The sequence below is a fragment of the Trichosurus vulpecula genome, chromosome 6 (genome assembly GCF_011100635.1).
Source record: "Trichosurus vulpecula isolate mTriVul1 chromosome 6, mTriVul1.pri, whole genome shotgun sequence".
NCBI classification, from domain to species: domain Eukaryota; kingdom Metazoa; phylum Chordata; class Mammalia; order Diprotodontia; family Phalangeridae; genus Trichosurus; species Trichosurus vulpecula.
In genome coordinates, this window is record NC_050578.1 from 169,814,775 (window position 1) to 169,828,994 (window position 14,220).

At 39.3% G+C, this 14,220-nt stretch overlaps 1 protein-coding gene across 1 annotated transcript in view; it reads right to left on the minus strand.

Annotated features, from left to right (window-relative positions):
• Nucleotides 1-14,220, minus strand: part of TBC1D1 (TBC1 domain family member 1) — a 300,647-nt gene that overhangs the window by 123,165 nt on the left and 163,262 nt on the right. Inside the window, exons 11-14 of the mRNA XM_036763075.1 lie at nucleotides 12,136-12,416; nucleotides 9,166-9,327; nucleotides 8,458-8,577; nucleotides 5,615-5,754 (exon numbers count right to left, since the gene is read on the minus strand). Coding sequence (XP_036618970.1) covers nucleotides 5,615-5,754; nucleotides 8,458-8,577; nucleotides 9,166-9,327; nucleotides 12,136-12,416 — 703 coding nt within the window. The remainder of the gene's footprint in view (nucleotides 1-5,614; nucleotides 5,755-8,457; nucleotides 8,578-9,165; nucleotides 9,328-12,135; nucleotides 12,417-14,220) is intronic.

Genomic DNA, 14,220 nt, shown 5'->3' on the forward strand with positions numbered 1-14,220 from the left:
AAGAGAAATTTCTTTTTTTTATCTCAGGAGAAATCATTCATTATCTCTTATCCTGCCTGCTTCTTAACTCAATTGGATAAAAAGGAAATGTGGAGCTTCTAACAATTTCAAAAGTTTCAGATGTGCTCTGGGGAATAGATCAGATGAAATATGAGCCTAAGGACACAAAGGAATTGAAGGAATATAAAGAAAACAGGAACTACGAGGACAATGAGAGCAAGCAACAGTGCCACCTTGTGGTAATCTCTTTCAAGCACAATGGTGTAGAAGGTGTAATTGTCAAGATGGGAGATCAGATAGAGAGACTCTATAGACAAACATTGCCTGGCCCAACCTCTTCAAGTGCAGCGTAAGGAAACTAAGGCCCAGAGAACTGCCAAGTAATTTATCCAGTACGACAGTGAACACCTAAATAAATGATAAAAATGGGGACCTTTAACTTTTATTTCTTCCTGCCTTTTTTACTTCCTACTGGGTGGGGTTTTTTAACAATCCATTTTACCATTTCCAGTATCAGAAACCACATCAACAGTAGCATCTACAGTTTTCACCCAATCCAATAACAGAAGAATACCAAATAGCTATTCAAAATAAGCCTCTACTATTCATTAGGCTACGCGTTAACAGCAATTTCTTGTTATTTTTTCATTGCTAAAAATACTTATTTCATTCAAGACATTTAATCCAGGCACAAATTAGGCCTGTTTACACAGCAATAGTAAACACAAAATGTCTTTGAACCAGAGTATCTCAACGGACTACTGGCTTATACAAAGGGCTTTGAATCATTAAACTGCCCTTATCAATCTATATAGGTTAAGTTTGGTTTTTAAAACTTAGAGATGTAAGGTCTGAAAGTTCTGTTTGATGCAATATGCAAATACACAAAAGGATATGAATTATTTCAAATAAATTCTTAACTGTGTTGGGTTCTTCCTAGAATAAGAGAACTCTGCATTTTGGCCTCCTCGAAACGAAAACTACTTCATTAAGACCAAAATTGTTCCCCTTTGATTTTGTGGAATAGAGGGAAAGGATGTCTTTACTTTTTTGGTTTAAAGATTTTTTTAACTACTTTTTTTAAACCTTTTTGTTTTATAAACTGGAAAAAAAAAATCTTTGAATACCCTAGTCCTACAATAAAATATGCTCCATACTGCTCCCTGTCTCCAAACAGGCTTCTAGCCAACAATAAGTGCTAAAGTATATAAAGAGGCCAATTCCCTCAAGAAATAAGATCAGAAGAAATAAGTCAAAAATACAATATGTTCAGTTTCATTAGATGTATTGTGATTTGGGCTCAGTTCATATGATGATTTTTTAAAAATCTTTTCATGACTAAATCCTAGCTCCCTAATGTAGCCTTCAGGACAGAGACTATCTCATACTTCTTTGGATTCCTGTGGCGATAAATGTTTTAACAATGAAAACCCAAATTTGAGGCATACTAGCAAGTGCCTATTTTCATGGCTGTTTTAAATACTTTGGAAAGGCCATGTGCGATAGAATGAGGTTCCATGTCTCCAGTATGACTACTTAAGAAACCCTGTGATTCTGAACAAATCACTTAACCTCTGGGAGCCTCAAGGTACAGTAGAGATCATCATCAACATACCTGCCCTGGCTACCTTACCAGGTTGCTATGACAATCAAATGAGAAAACACTTTGAATATTTTGCAAAGTACATACAGATGTCAGATCCAATCATCTATGCAGAGTAGCCATTGGAAACTATTCCCCCAACTCCAAGTCTCTGAGGGGCTGCTAAAGGGTGAGAAGGTGTTGGTTTATTCTACTTAGATCTAGAGGGTAAAAACTAGGAACAATGGAGGGAAGCTATAGAGAATCAGATTTTAGGCCATGGAAGAAACCATGGCATAAGACAGACCACATGAAGGAGCTAGAGATTTTAACTTGAGAAGATTTAAAGAGGGGGAAGGAAGTGATTGAAGAATTTACCACTAAGGTTTGAAGAGCTCTCATTGCAAAAGGGATTAGATTTAATCTGTGTAGCTGGAGGAGAGATTTAGGATCACAGGGTAGTAGTTACAATAAACAGATGAAGATTTATTAAGGCCCAGTACAGCCGAGCACTGTGCTGAGCCCTGGGGATACAAAAAGGGGCAAAAACCGATCTCAAGGACCTTACCATAGGAGGGAGGAGACAAGTTACAAACAAATATATACAAAGCAAGCAATTTACAGGATTAAAGGGGAATAATGAAAAGAGGGAAGGCACTAGAATTAAGAGGGGGTTAGAAAAAACAGATTTCAGCATGATTAGATAAGGACAGGGACTAACCCAATGATTTCATGGGTGCAGAGAGTTCTAAGAAAGGAACTTAGCAATGAGAGGCCAAGTCCCCTTCCCAGGTATCAAGAGTTGAAAGCAGGATTTGAACTTCTCCTCTCCTACTTTCCCCTCTCCTCTCCACTTCTCTCTCCTTTCCTCCCTCCCTCCCTTCCCTAGTCTACACTGCCTCTCTAATCAAATTAGAACTGTCCCAAAATAAAACTGTTTACATCCTGAAATAGGAAGATCCTGTATCAATGGACATGGCCAAAGAGAGGCTAAATAACTTTTGTCAGACGTGTCAAAGAAAACATTTGGCCAGTTTGGATAAGATGTCCTTTGAGGTCCCATCCGACTCCAGAATCTAATGCAAGAAGCAGTAATACCAAAGATATTGGTATGCTTCCCTTCCTACATATGAAGATGAAACTCGGATGGATTTCCACTTTGTTTTTCCAGTGGTGGAGATGGGAAGTACTCAATTAGGCACACACTGCCGTCCGGATCCCCTGGAGTCCCGAAGCATGAGCTTGTGAGGGAAATAGTTGGAGTTAGGGATGGATGTACTCCATGACCACGGAACAAAGCTCTTATTTACAAAAGGGATTACATTTAACATAGGAAGGGCCAAAGACAAGAATTCTCCATATGAAGAGACTTGGGACTATTTGGGCACGAGGATTTCCATTTCTGGAAGTCATTTAGCATGACATTTTACCCAAAGGAATCCACAGGTCCAGAATGCAGCAGTCATGAGAAATGCACAGGAAAAAAACAATTCCCCTGCATCATTTAAAATGTTTACTAGCAAACAACCAAAAAAACCAAAATAGGAACAAAGCAACTCTTCTTTGCATTTGTCCAAGAGTGATCTATGAAGGAACCCACTTCTATTTCCAAGAGCTGTCTCTGAATGATATGTTTTGAAATTTCATACCTTCTTTTCCACAAATAAGCAATTGGGAGGAGAGGGGGGCAAGTGGAGGGAAGACAAAAGACAGCACAGATTTGTCCGGCAGCCAGAAGCACCAGTTTAAAAGAATGGCCAAGGCTGGAGAACAGACCTGGTTGCTGGGGAAACACATGTTGCTTCTTCCAGGCACTTAAACTACTTAGAGCAATGGTATTTTTGGAGGCCACTCTCCACCTCCCCTCCCCCTTTCCAGCTCTTCTTCCCACCCCCACCCCACTTCCTTCTCCAAAGGCTGGGAAAGTGGGAGGTAGTTCAGAGTTGAGAGTCAGGGTTGGAGGGGGAAGGGGCAGAAGAATAAAAACGCAGCAGCTAAAAGTCTCATTTATACTTTATAATGCTAGCCAAGTGAGATGGGTAGCGTGGAGGTTTAGGAACATGTGTCTGAGAGTTCCAAGACTAGTTTGGAAGTCTGGTAGGACAGGAAACATCCTGCTATACCCAGATAATTAGAAATACTCTGTAACAGAAGTATGTTTATAAGTTTGTGGGATACTATGAGAAAGTAGATGGGATATTCTTGGCAATCGAAGACCTTAAAAACCATCTTGAAGAGAGAAGCTTTCTAAATTAATACAAATGTAAATAATTACATATATTTTTTAAATTATCATAAATACAACTAAATGTATGAAAATGAGACTAGTGGAGTCATCCTTAAGACACCACTATGGGAAATACCAACGTGAATACCAACGTTGTTAATAATACTACAGTGCTAACAAGGATGCTGCCCCCTTCTAAAAGTATTCTTTTCTCTAGCATCTTCATTGTCCTATAAGGGAGATAGGACAGATAGACTGTCCGCATTTTCCAAATGAGGAAACTGAATCACAGAATGTTTAAGCGGCTATAATCATAAAGACAGAACAACAGTGTCATACCAAGTCATCGAACTGCTGATATTGTGAATGTCCCACTGGTTCATGGAGCCGCTCTAGAATATGCAACTTATGTGTTTGGGGCAATGTGATTTGACCTACAGGCCATCCGTTTTCAATCTCCCATTTTATAGATGAGGATCTGAGGCCCAGGGAAGTCCAGAGATTTGTCCAACATTGCCCTCATGGTAAGTAGCCAACCGTAAATGTTTTTTTTCACTGTACTAGATCACCTCCAGTTGTCAGATACATAATAACAAAGTTCTACTCTAATTATTTTAAAAACATAAATTCAAAAAGAATCATCACAGAGGGAATTATCAAATTTCTAATTTCAAAATCATGATGAGTATACCCTGTTGCTAAAGTTTGCATCCTCAACAAGTATAAATAAATTTTAACTTCCAATCACAAGAACTTTACTTACTTAAAGTTAGTCTTCACATTAATAGAGAAACCCACTCAACAAATGTGCATCATATTCTTTATTTGTAAAAATAGACATAGGAGGTAATGATGGGACACAGCTGATAATGCCCAGAACTCACAAAAGAATTACTTGAAGCAGTTAGCTCTAGCATGGAAAATTATATGGTGTAGGAATAGGCCTCAGAAAGGTCTCTGAGAAGCATGGGATGATGCCAAGATGAAGAAACAAAGAAATCTGAGCAGCAAGGAGGACAAAGAGCCATCAGGAGAGAAGTAACATAGTATAATGGGGATAATGCTAAAATTGGAGTCAGAGGATCTGGGTTCTAATCTTGACTTAGCCACTTAATACTTGGTGTGACCTTAAGCAAAGTCATTTAACCTCTCCTGAGCCTGTTTCTTCATCTATAAAATGAGGGAGATTGGACTAAATGACCTCTAAGGTCCTTTCCAGCTCTCAGTCCATGAGGACGGAGAACCAGCTGATGCTATTAGGAAAGTTTAGAGGTCAGGAGAGACGTTGCTGATTTCTAATCCTCAGAAGGGGAACAGAGAAACGTCAGGACATGACTCTACGTTAGCTGCCAATTCTCTCAGGGAGAAGACAAAGGTGACTTTATTCATTAGTGCCACAGATCTAGAGTTGGAAGGAACAGAGGTGACCTGGTCCTGCCCTCTCATTTAACATTAAGGAAACTGAGGCCCAAGAGGGTTAAGCAACATGCCTGAGGCCACAAAGGTATCAGTCACTTTTTAGTGGAGAGGGGATAGTCTTCACACATACTCTAAGAGTTGTTAACCTCCATCAGGAAATGTCAAGGGGTTCTTTCTCCCACAATGCTTTTCAGATAATAAATACTTATTCAATGTTTGCTGAACTTCCTGAAGGCTCAGAAAGGGAACATAAAACTTGAGGATGGTTTTGGAAAAGGATCTCACCTGCTTCCATGTGATACTTAACACTAGAAAGCAGATATATTTAATTAGAGATTAAACTCAAAACAACAGGATATATCCTTTCCACTAATGGTGGGTCTTACCTTCGTATCTACTAGGAGAATCGCACCCTTTCTGCGGAGTTGCCACTCGAAGGAAGATCTGTTGCCTCCATGAATGCCGCCGGGTCTTCAAAGGGCTCTCAATGTTACTCTCATGGTGGTGTGTCTTCGATTCAAAGTCCCTATAATTATAGTATAATTGGTTTGCGATTAAACAGAGGTCTTACAAATAAAAAGTTGTGAGAGGTTTTTAAACCTCTAAATTATAAATTCCCCATATATGTAAATATATAAATTAATCAGGATTCACTGAAGGTAAGGCATGTTTATGATGGCATTGGCCAACAAAGGAATGATGAACTGCTTTCCTATAGACTCTTTTTCATGTTATCCAAATTACTTTAATTGCAAAAAACTACCAAATATGGTTAAGCCTTACTGTTCTCAATGACATTTTGGAAAAGTGAAAGCTCACGAGAGTCAGTTAAAAAAACGTCTATTTGTTGTGTTTTCTACCAGTGGGTCACATCAACATGCTTTGTTAACCGTGCACTTGTGAAATAGCTGTTTGTTGGTAGGAAATCAACTAGGACAAAGCCACAGAATGAAGCACTTTTAAATATTTGATGTTTAAATGAATATTTTAATAGCATATGAATTAAAACTATGACAATGGCCACATGAGCCATTTTAAAATGAAGAAATAAATTGTGTTTTAAATTTTTACTTCTTAGGCAGATAAGTGTTAGTCTCTCCCCTGACTATCTCATCTACTCCTATTGTTTCAAATATCACCTTTACACAAGTGAACCCCAAAGTTGTATATATCTTACCCCTACCTGTCCCCTGAGCTCTAATCCAGTATTTCCATCTACCTGTTAGATATTTCAACCTAGATATCCTATTGAAATCTTAACTTTAGCAGGACCAGAGCTTAACTCATCTTTTTCCACAAACCTACTCCTTCCAACTTCCCTACTTCTGATGATGGTACTACCATCATCCCAGTAAACCTGGCTTAAAACCTTGGAATCATTTCTTTCTTCTCTCACTCTTCCCCATCCCAACAGTTACCAAATTCCACCAGTTCTCTCACCATAATAATGCTTAGATTTGGCCATTCTTTTCTATTCCAGAGTTCAAGCAAGCCCTCATCACCTCTCCAGGAGGATTACTGGAATGGTTTAATTTGTTTCCCTGCTTCTAGCCTCTTTCCTCTACAATTCATCTTTTGCTCAGCTACCGAAATAATTTTCCCAGCGTACAGGTCTGAACATGGCATTCCTTTGCTCAAAACTCTTTCGTATCTTCCTACTGTGTAAGTGAAAAAAACAAATTTCTTAGCATAGCATTGTTAAGAGCAATGCTACTGGCAGCTGCTGTGGAGGTGTAAGACCAGTAACACCAGCACAAAGGAGGGCAGCTAGCACAGGTTCTTTGATCTGCTTTTCTAAAGGAAATCAACTTTAAAGGGGTCAATAATCTTACTTTAAACATATAGATAAATAGACAGAGCGATTGACGGTTTACTTAGTTCAGGGGAAAAGTTGGCACCCTGAACTTCAGAGAAAATACAGGCAGAAATAATAACACAGATCAACAGACAGGGCTTCTAACTTCTGAAAAATTAGCACAGATAGACAGATCCAACTGTCTGACCAACATACATAGTTAGCAGAGAAAGAAGCACTAACATCTGGGTTTTCAAAGCAGGGGGTGGGGGTGGGGCTCCTTAACAGCTACCCAGAGTCCTATCTGGTTAAATCCCAGGAACATTCTTCCCATGAGTGAGCCCCAAAGCAAAACCTCACCTCAGAGTACATATATACTTCTCAGAGCCAGAGGGCATCTCAACCCTGGCCTAGTGCCTAATCAGAAATTAACAACAGGTGTGAGCCTTCCGACAAGCAAGCTTCCCCCTCAGGCAAGTCCATCCCCCAATGGGCTCCACCTGAGACCTATTAATGGGCCGGGAAGATCTTCAATCAAATTAACAGGCAATCTACCACAATTTAGTTCCAACTTACTTGTCTAAATTTATTTCACATGACTCAATTCAACAAACATTTATTAAGCACTAACTCTATGCAAGCCACCATACTAGGTCCTGTACTTCCACAGCTACCCTCCACAAACTCTAAGGTCTAGTCAAACTGGCCTACTACTAGCTATTCCCTGAGCTCACCTAAATTCTGCTTCCTCCATGTATATTCACACAGACATTTCCTCATGCCTGGCACTCAATCCTTCACCTAACAAAGCTTTCCAATGCCTGGTTAACATCGAGCTCTTCATCCTGAAGCTTTCTTCCTCAGGCTTGTCTCATATACCTTGACCTTGTCCTGTATCCCAACCCCAATACCTGCCATCTTCTTCTCTCTATTGCACTCTAAGCTCATTAAACTTAATTTTGTTTTTCCAGACTTCGCACCTGCAAACTTAGTACAGCACCTTGCCTAAACAAGGGCTTAATAAACCTCAGGTGAACTGTTACTGAATTGGAACTAAGATACTTGCCATTCATCAAAAAATGAGCAGTCACATGTAATTTCCAGATATACTACTTAGTAAGAAAGCGATGGTTCAGTAATTTAGAAAGATAACCATTGTCCAAGGATGTTACTAAAGGGCTGAACAACTTTAGAGGCTATTTTATAATAACAATGCAAGAATAAACTGTGGCCTTCGCACTGGGATGATGCCAAGGTGGCAGAAGAGCCCAGGAGTGAAAAGAAAAATACAAAATAGTTGCCACCAATGTGGTTCAGCTGCATTAGGATATCCAAAGAATAATTACCCCCATAATGGCTTTTGGAATTTATTCAAAAACACAATCATTAAATGCTTAAAACATCCAGCCTTGATAGCTATAGATAGAACCCTACCTTTTTGCGTTCCTAAAGTCAGAGGTGTTATTTTCATCTACAGGAGCCAAAAATTTTAGAAAATTTGGCACAGAGGAAGAAGAATGGAGTTTTTTCCGCAGGGCATTACGATAGGAGATGCTAAGAGTTCAGTTGAAAAAGTAGAGTTTAGGATAGAGAAATGTAAATACACAAAGCATAAAATACAAGCTTCAAAATAAGAGAAAAGCTTTGAGCTTCAATTCCAGCAAGAGTAAAACAAGTAAGAAAACGAATACTCTACCGCTCTCATTTTTTTTTTTAAGTTTTCAGTTGAAAAAATTTAACTGTGACTAAGTAGAGTTCATGGAATAATAAAATACATGCCACAGCCCATCTCCCATTTATTTGTCTTTTTAACTGGAAAAATATTAAAGTCATCCTAATACCAGGAAGTCTCTCAGAAAGTATAAATGCCAGGTCTGACAGGAGGTCGATAAGTCATCATTATTAGGCAGAATGGAAAAACATGACAAACTATTTTAAAAAACTATTTGAGATGAGGACCATTTCCATCATTTCCTACTATTTAATTAAAAACAAATTACTCATAATAACAGACTGAAATGCAATTAGAAACATGGTTCCTGGTAATTCTGAGATGGACATTTCTTCCACTTAGCAACACATCACCTCTCTTTAGGTTTAATTCAAACAAAGGCAATGAAACTATTACATATGTGCTCTCACCTTTTTGGCACAGCATTCCCACTTTGTTCTCCACTTGAATTATGTTTTAGGTATTTAAAAAAATTTGGTGAGGAGGCTGAGGGATTAAGACGAGGAGGTGGGAGAGCAGGAGCCGAAGACTGACCTGAGGAGCTCTTAGACTCATCAACAGGTGGGTTCAAGCTAGACAGCAAGTCAACAGAGGGAAAGTATGGGAGGAAGGGAGAGAAAAAGGGAGAGAATATGTCGGAAGGAAAAAATAGACACAAAATGAAGAAAACAGGTGAGATTCTATCTCGCTTAAACACAGCTTGTCAGTGGTTTCATGCCAATATCTATGAATCAATTATTTTTCACTAACCTTCACACACCCTCTATAGCTGGCATTTCCAAAGGAGTTTTTAAAGAGAAAGGGGTTACCAAAAAAGTCTGTTAACTGGGTAGGAAAAAAAGCCTGTCATCAGGCTTTATTGATAGTTTTGCACAGCTGCTGAAGGGGCTTTTTCACTCATTACTGGTGACCACACACACTTGTGCCCAAATTCAGTTTTTTGGCCCAAGGCTCACGGTAACATGCACTTCTGAATTCTCTTTTTTTTTGGGGGGGGGGGGGGGGGGGGCAGGGCAATTGGGGTTAAGTGACTTGCCCAAGGTCACACAGCTGATATATGTGTCAAGTGTCTGAGGCCGGATTTGATCTCAGGTCCTCCTGACCCCAGGGCCAGTGCTCTACTCACTGCGCCACCTAGCTGCCCCTTGCATTTTTATTTCTAGGAAATGGATGAACCAACAGCAAAGCTTTTAAACTCAATCCCCTGTAAAATGAGGAACATCTTGTCCAAAGTTACCCCACCCAAACTCAAAATGAGATGAGTTCCCAAGCAGGACAAAAGGCAGAATGAGCTCTGTTTTCACTGCCTTCACTCCAGGTAAAAATGTGCTGGCGAAGGTACAAGGTTCCTACCATCTCGGGCTGGCATGGAAGCAGTAGTTCTGGCAAGAGACCTAGAAATCTATCAACAAGAATGTTTCCATAATCACTGGGAAAGCTAGAAACAGAGTGGACATGGGAGGAAATGGGTGGTACAGTAAGGAAGGAGAGGCTATTTATGGGTAGGGTTTGGGGGAAAGGAGGAAAGAAACCCCCTAAAGTTTTGTTCAAGGCTACACATACGTACTAGCTTCTGAAGCACTCTCTTTCCTTCTATGATTACGATTATTTAGTTAAATCACCAAGAACTGATGAAAATGAAGCTGGGAAGGTTAAGGCTTTCACACACTGCTAAATCTTGTGAAGTGAAATATTCTTTGTCAATAAATCGGATTTCTATAGATTCCCCAGGATGGATACATCAATATCTCAGCACCATGTCTGTGCTTCTGCTCATACCAGTTAAGGTAATGTGGATACTTACATTCATCAATGACTGACTGATTGATTCACACTGCTTTACAAGGCAAGGAATATTTTGGGTTTTTTTTTAACTGGACTTTCAAGATACTTCTTTCAACTGATTATCCTAGGACACTGGCATCATTGGGGCCAAAGTATCAGACAAGGACCTCAGAAGGACAGGGAGAACTGCCACCACATTTCCTTTGCTTTCTCACTTTTATAACAATTAAAGATACCTTTTCTGCTCCCTAGGGACTTATTAATAGAGAAAAAATAAACCAAGCTTGAGAGAATAATAAAATTTTAGACACAGAAGGAACCTTAAGAGATTACCAGCTGTGGTGCAGACAACTCTTCCATCCCCGCCTCCCAATAACGAAGGCAGAGAAGAGAGATAGGACAGTATTTGGATCTGGAATCAAAAGACCTGGGTTCAAATCCAGAATCTGCAACTTACTACTTGTATGGTGACTTCAGCTCTCTGGACTTCAGATTCCTTAAATGCAAAATGAGGGGGCTGGATAATATGTCTGTAAGATTCCCATAAAATTCTAAATCTATGATCCTTTCATTTAGTTGAATTCTCTTGGTGTAAAGACAGGAAAGATGGGAAAGGACCAGATGGTCACACCACTTGCCCAAGGTTTCACTGCTTGTTCAATGGCAAAGCCCAGACCTTCCCACTTCCAGTGCAATGCTCCTTTCTACTCCACAGGTGACCGACGACATTGGATTGTTTGATTCTGCCTGCCTCTCATACTGCTTTTCATGCACAGCATAAAGGATCCATCTCCCTGCCTAATGAGGCATTAAGAAACAATGACCTAATTTATTTTATGGGGCCAACCCGTATGTACCAAAGCATGCTAAGTCTCTTGATCTCTCAGGGGAACAAGTATAAAATTATAAAACCAATGGGTATTTTCTAACTCATTCTATTTTCCTCTCTCCCTGCCTAAGTGCCTCCTCCCAATTTACATTTTTAACAGTAGAAGGATGAAGTGCATCAATTGATACAAAAAAGTATTATAATTTTACTTTAAAGTAAAAATTTTCATTCTACTATCTCAGTTTTCTTTGCCTTATACATAAAAAAATATACTGCACCGATTAATATGGCTTGGTCTTTTCAAGGTATTCTTACATTCTGGTCCTTCTTCTAGTGTTAACAATGGTAAATGATGGGCAAATCTTGAGTATTGCTTTGTAACATTTTACCTGGGAGAATGGATAGAGAAGCATAGTCCATCACTTCACAAGATCCTAGATGTAGAGCTGCAAGGGATTTCAGAGGCCACCTAGTCTAACGCCCTCATTTTACAGATGAAGAAAGTAAGTGCCAGGCAAATTAAGGAACTTAGCCAAGGTCATACAATTAGTAAAGGTCAGAAGAAGGATTTGAACCTAGGTTCTCTGACTACAGAACCAGTTCTCTTTCCACCATGCCAACTTGGGGGTAGGTTTTTCTGTTTGTCTTTTCATTTTAGCCCAGATTCCTTTATCGCTCAGTGAACATACCTGTAATCCACATACCTGATTCACAGATATGCCCCAGCTATTTATAAAATAATGTGATGCTTTTAAATAAATCTTACTTTCGCTCATGAGGAGTGTCTGTGCTCACTGAGTGATACCTCATAAGTTTCCTTTGTGGAGCACTTGGTGATGCCTCGGGAGGCTCTGGGGACTTCTGACATTCGAGAGGATAATGACTCAAAGTGTTTGCTCGCCTTCTAAACTCCTGTCGAGGTGATGGCTGAGCAGGCTCTTCGGGCAAGTGGCTCTCTGAGTCACTGGAGAGGTCAACCGAGGATCCCAGGTGCCTGAAAGAACCTTCTGGGAGGGGTGGAGTCTCTTTTTCACACACAGATAGCTCCTGGCAGGAAAACATCAGCAAAATGAAAGAAAGCATCCAATGAGAAATGTTTATACAATTTATCAACTCTGATCCAGTAAGAATGCATCAAAGACACTGAGTGGTTAAACATCTCTACCCTTTATAATCAAGAGGCAGCAGCACAGGGTGATGGATGCGGAGCTGCTCTCAGAGTCAAGGAGACCTAGGTTGTAAATCCTGTGTTTGGACTAGAATGAACACCCCATCCTGTCTGTGGGACCCAGAGCACATCCTTTAACTCCTTGGTGCCTCTCAGTTACTTCTAAGTGGAAGAACTGCTTCTAGTCACAGTGGGGGAGGGACTGTTTTTACCTGACAACTTCTCAGACTGATAAAATCACAGATCTAGACAAAACGGAAAAATGAAAATCCTTGATAACACCAAATGAGCCTTCCCACACACAACACCACCCCCCCCCCCAAAAAAAGAAGGGCACATATGGAACTACCCTAGGTATTAGGAATCTGTTTTACTGTGTACAAACTGAAGGACTGGGGAAAATGTTCTATACACAGCTTTGAAGAAGGACTATCGTACTATACAGCTACACTGAATAAAACTGCAGGGGCCTGACATTGCAAATAAACTGGACTTTTGATTATGACATAGAGGAAGCTATTTTATGAAGAAATTCTACTCTTAAAACCAACTATCGAGCCATGTTCCCTATATCTATGTCATCTCCTACACCACAAGTGTCAAAAAACTCGAGTTTAATTTTAACCAAATTAAAATGTAACTGGGAAATAGTTAACAAAATAAAGAAAAATACACTAGAATACAGATAATGTTAATGTGTGGTTTTCTAAGTCAATATGTGTTTTTATTTTTCTATTTAAATTTGACACTATTACCCTAGAAGTTGAAATACTGTGATGTTGTACCCATGCCTAGAGATTCAATTTAATAAACATTTATTATATTTCCCCATAAGAATATAACACTGTGGCCAATATCTAAATTTAGAATAAAATTGTGAGAGCATGACTATCTTGTATTCCTCATATCTTCCAATGGTGTTGGACACAGAGTAGATACTCAATTTGAGCAGTGGGTGCTCAAGCCCTTTCTGATGATAACCTTGACAATATGTTATTATATATGCCTTCAAAATCAAGGCATTAAAAACAACCAAGACTCATCTAACTCAACTACATGAAAACCCACCCTGAAACAGCTGGAAAGGATGAACCAATCAGTATGCCACACCAAGAAGGGAGTGGAGGAGCTTACTAGGAAATCCAAGTTCCATCCTCAGGATGGAAAATAAAATCTATACTTCCAGTCTTAGCATTCTCATACAAGGACACATGTAACTTCTACTTTACTATGTTGCATTAGCTACTCTAAACACCTGTCACCCACACACAAAAGAAAGGTTTTTCATCATTTATCCTTTAAAGCATTTTACGAGTATACTATCAGAACACCCTATGCTTCGGAGAAACTTTTAATTTAAAATAACTTTCAAAATGTTATAGCTAATAAAATCATCAGCATCACAGTTTTTAAACATTTATATACCACTTTAAGATTTGCTTAAATACCTTTAAATACACTTTAACTACATAATTTTATTTGAGGTAAGAGCTTATAGTATTCCCCATTTTACTGAGGAAACAGGTTTAGTGAGACAGGTCATAGGACTTGCTCCATGGTATGAGAGGCACAGTCCAACACCCTGCCCCCCCATCACCAGATTCATCTAATTACTTACTACTTAACTATAAGAAAAAAATGTATTAATACAAACAATAACTACAGCCCAAATGATTCTTCTCA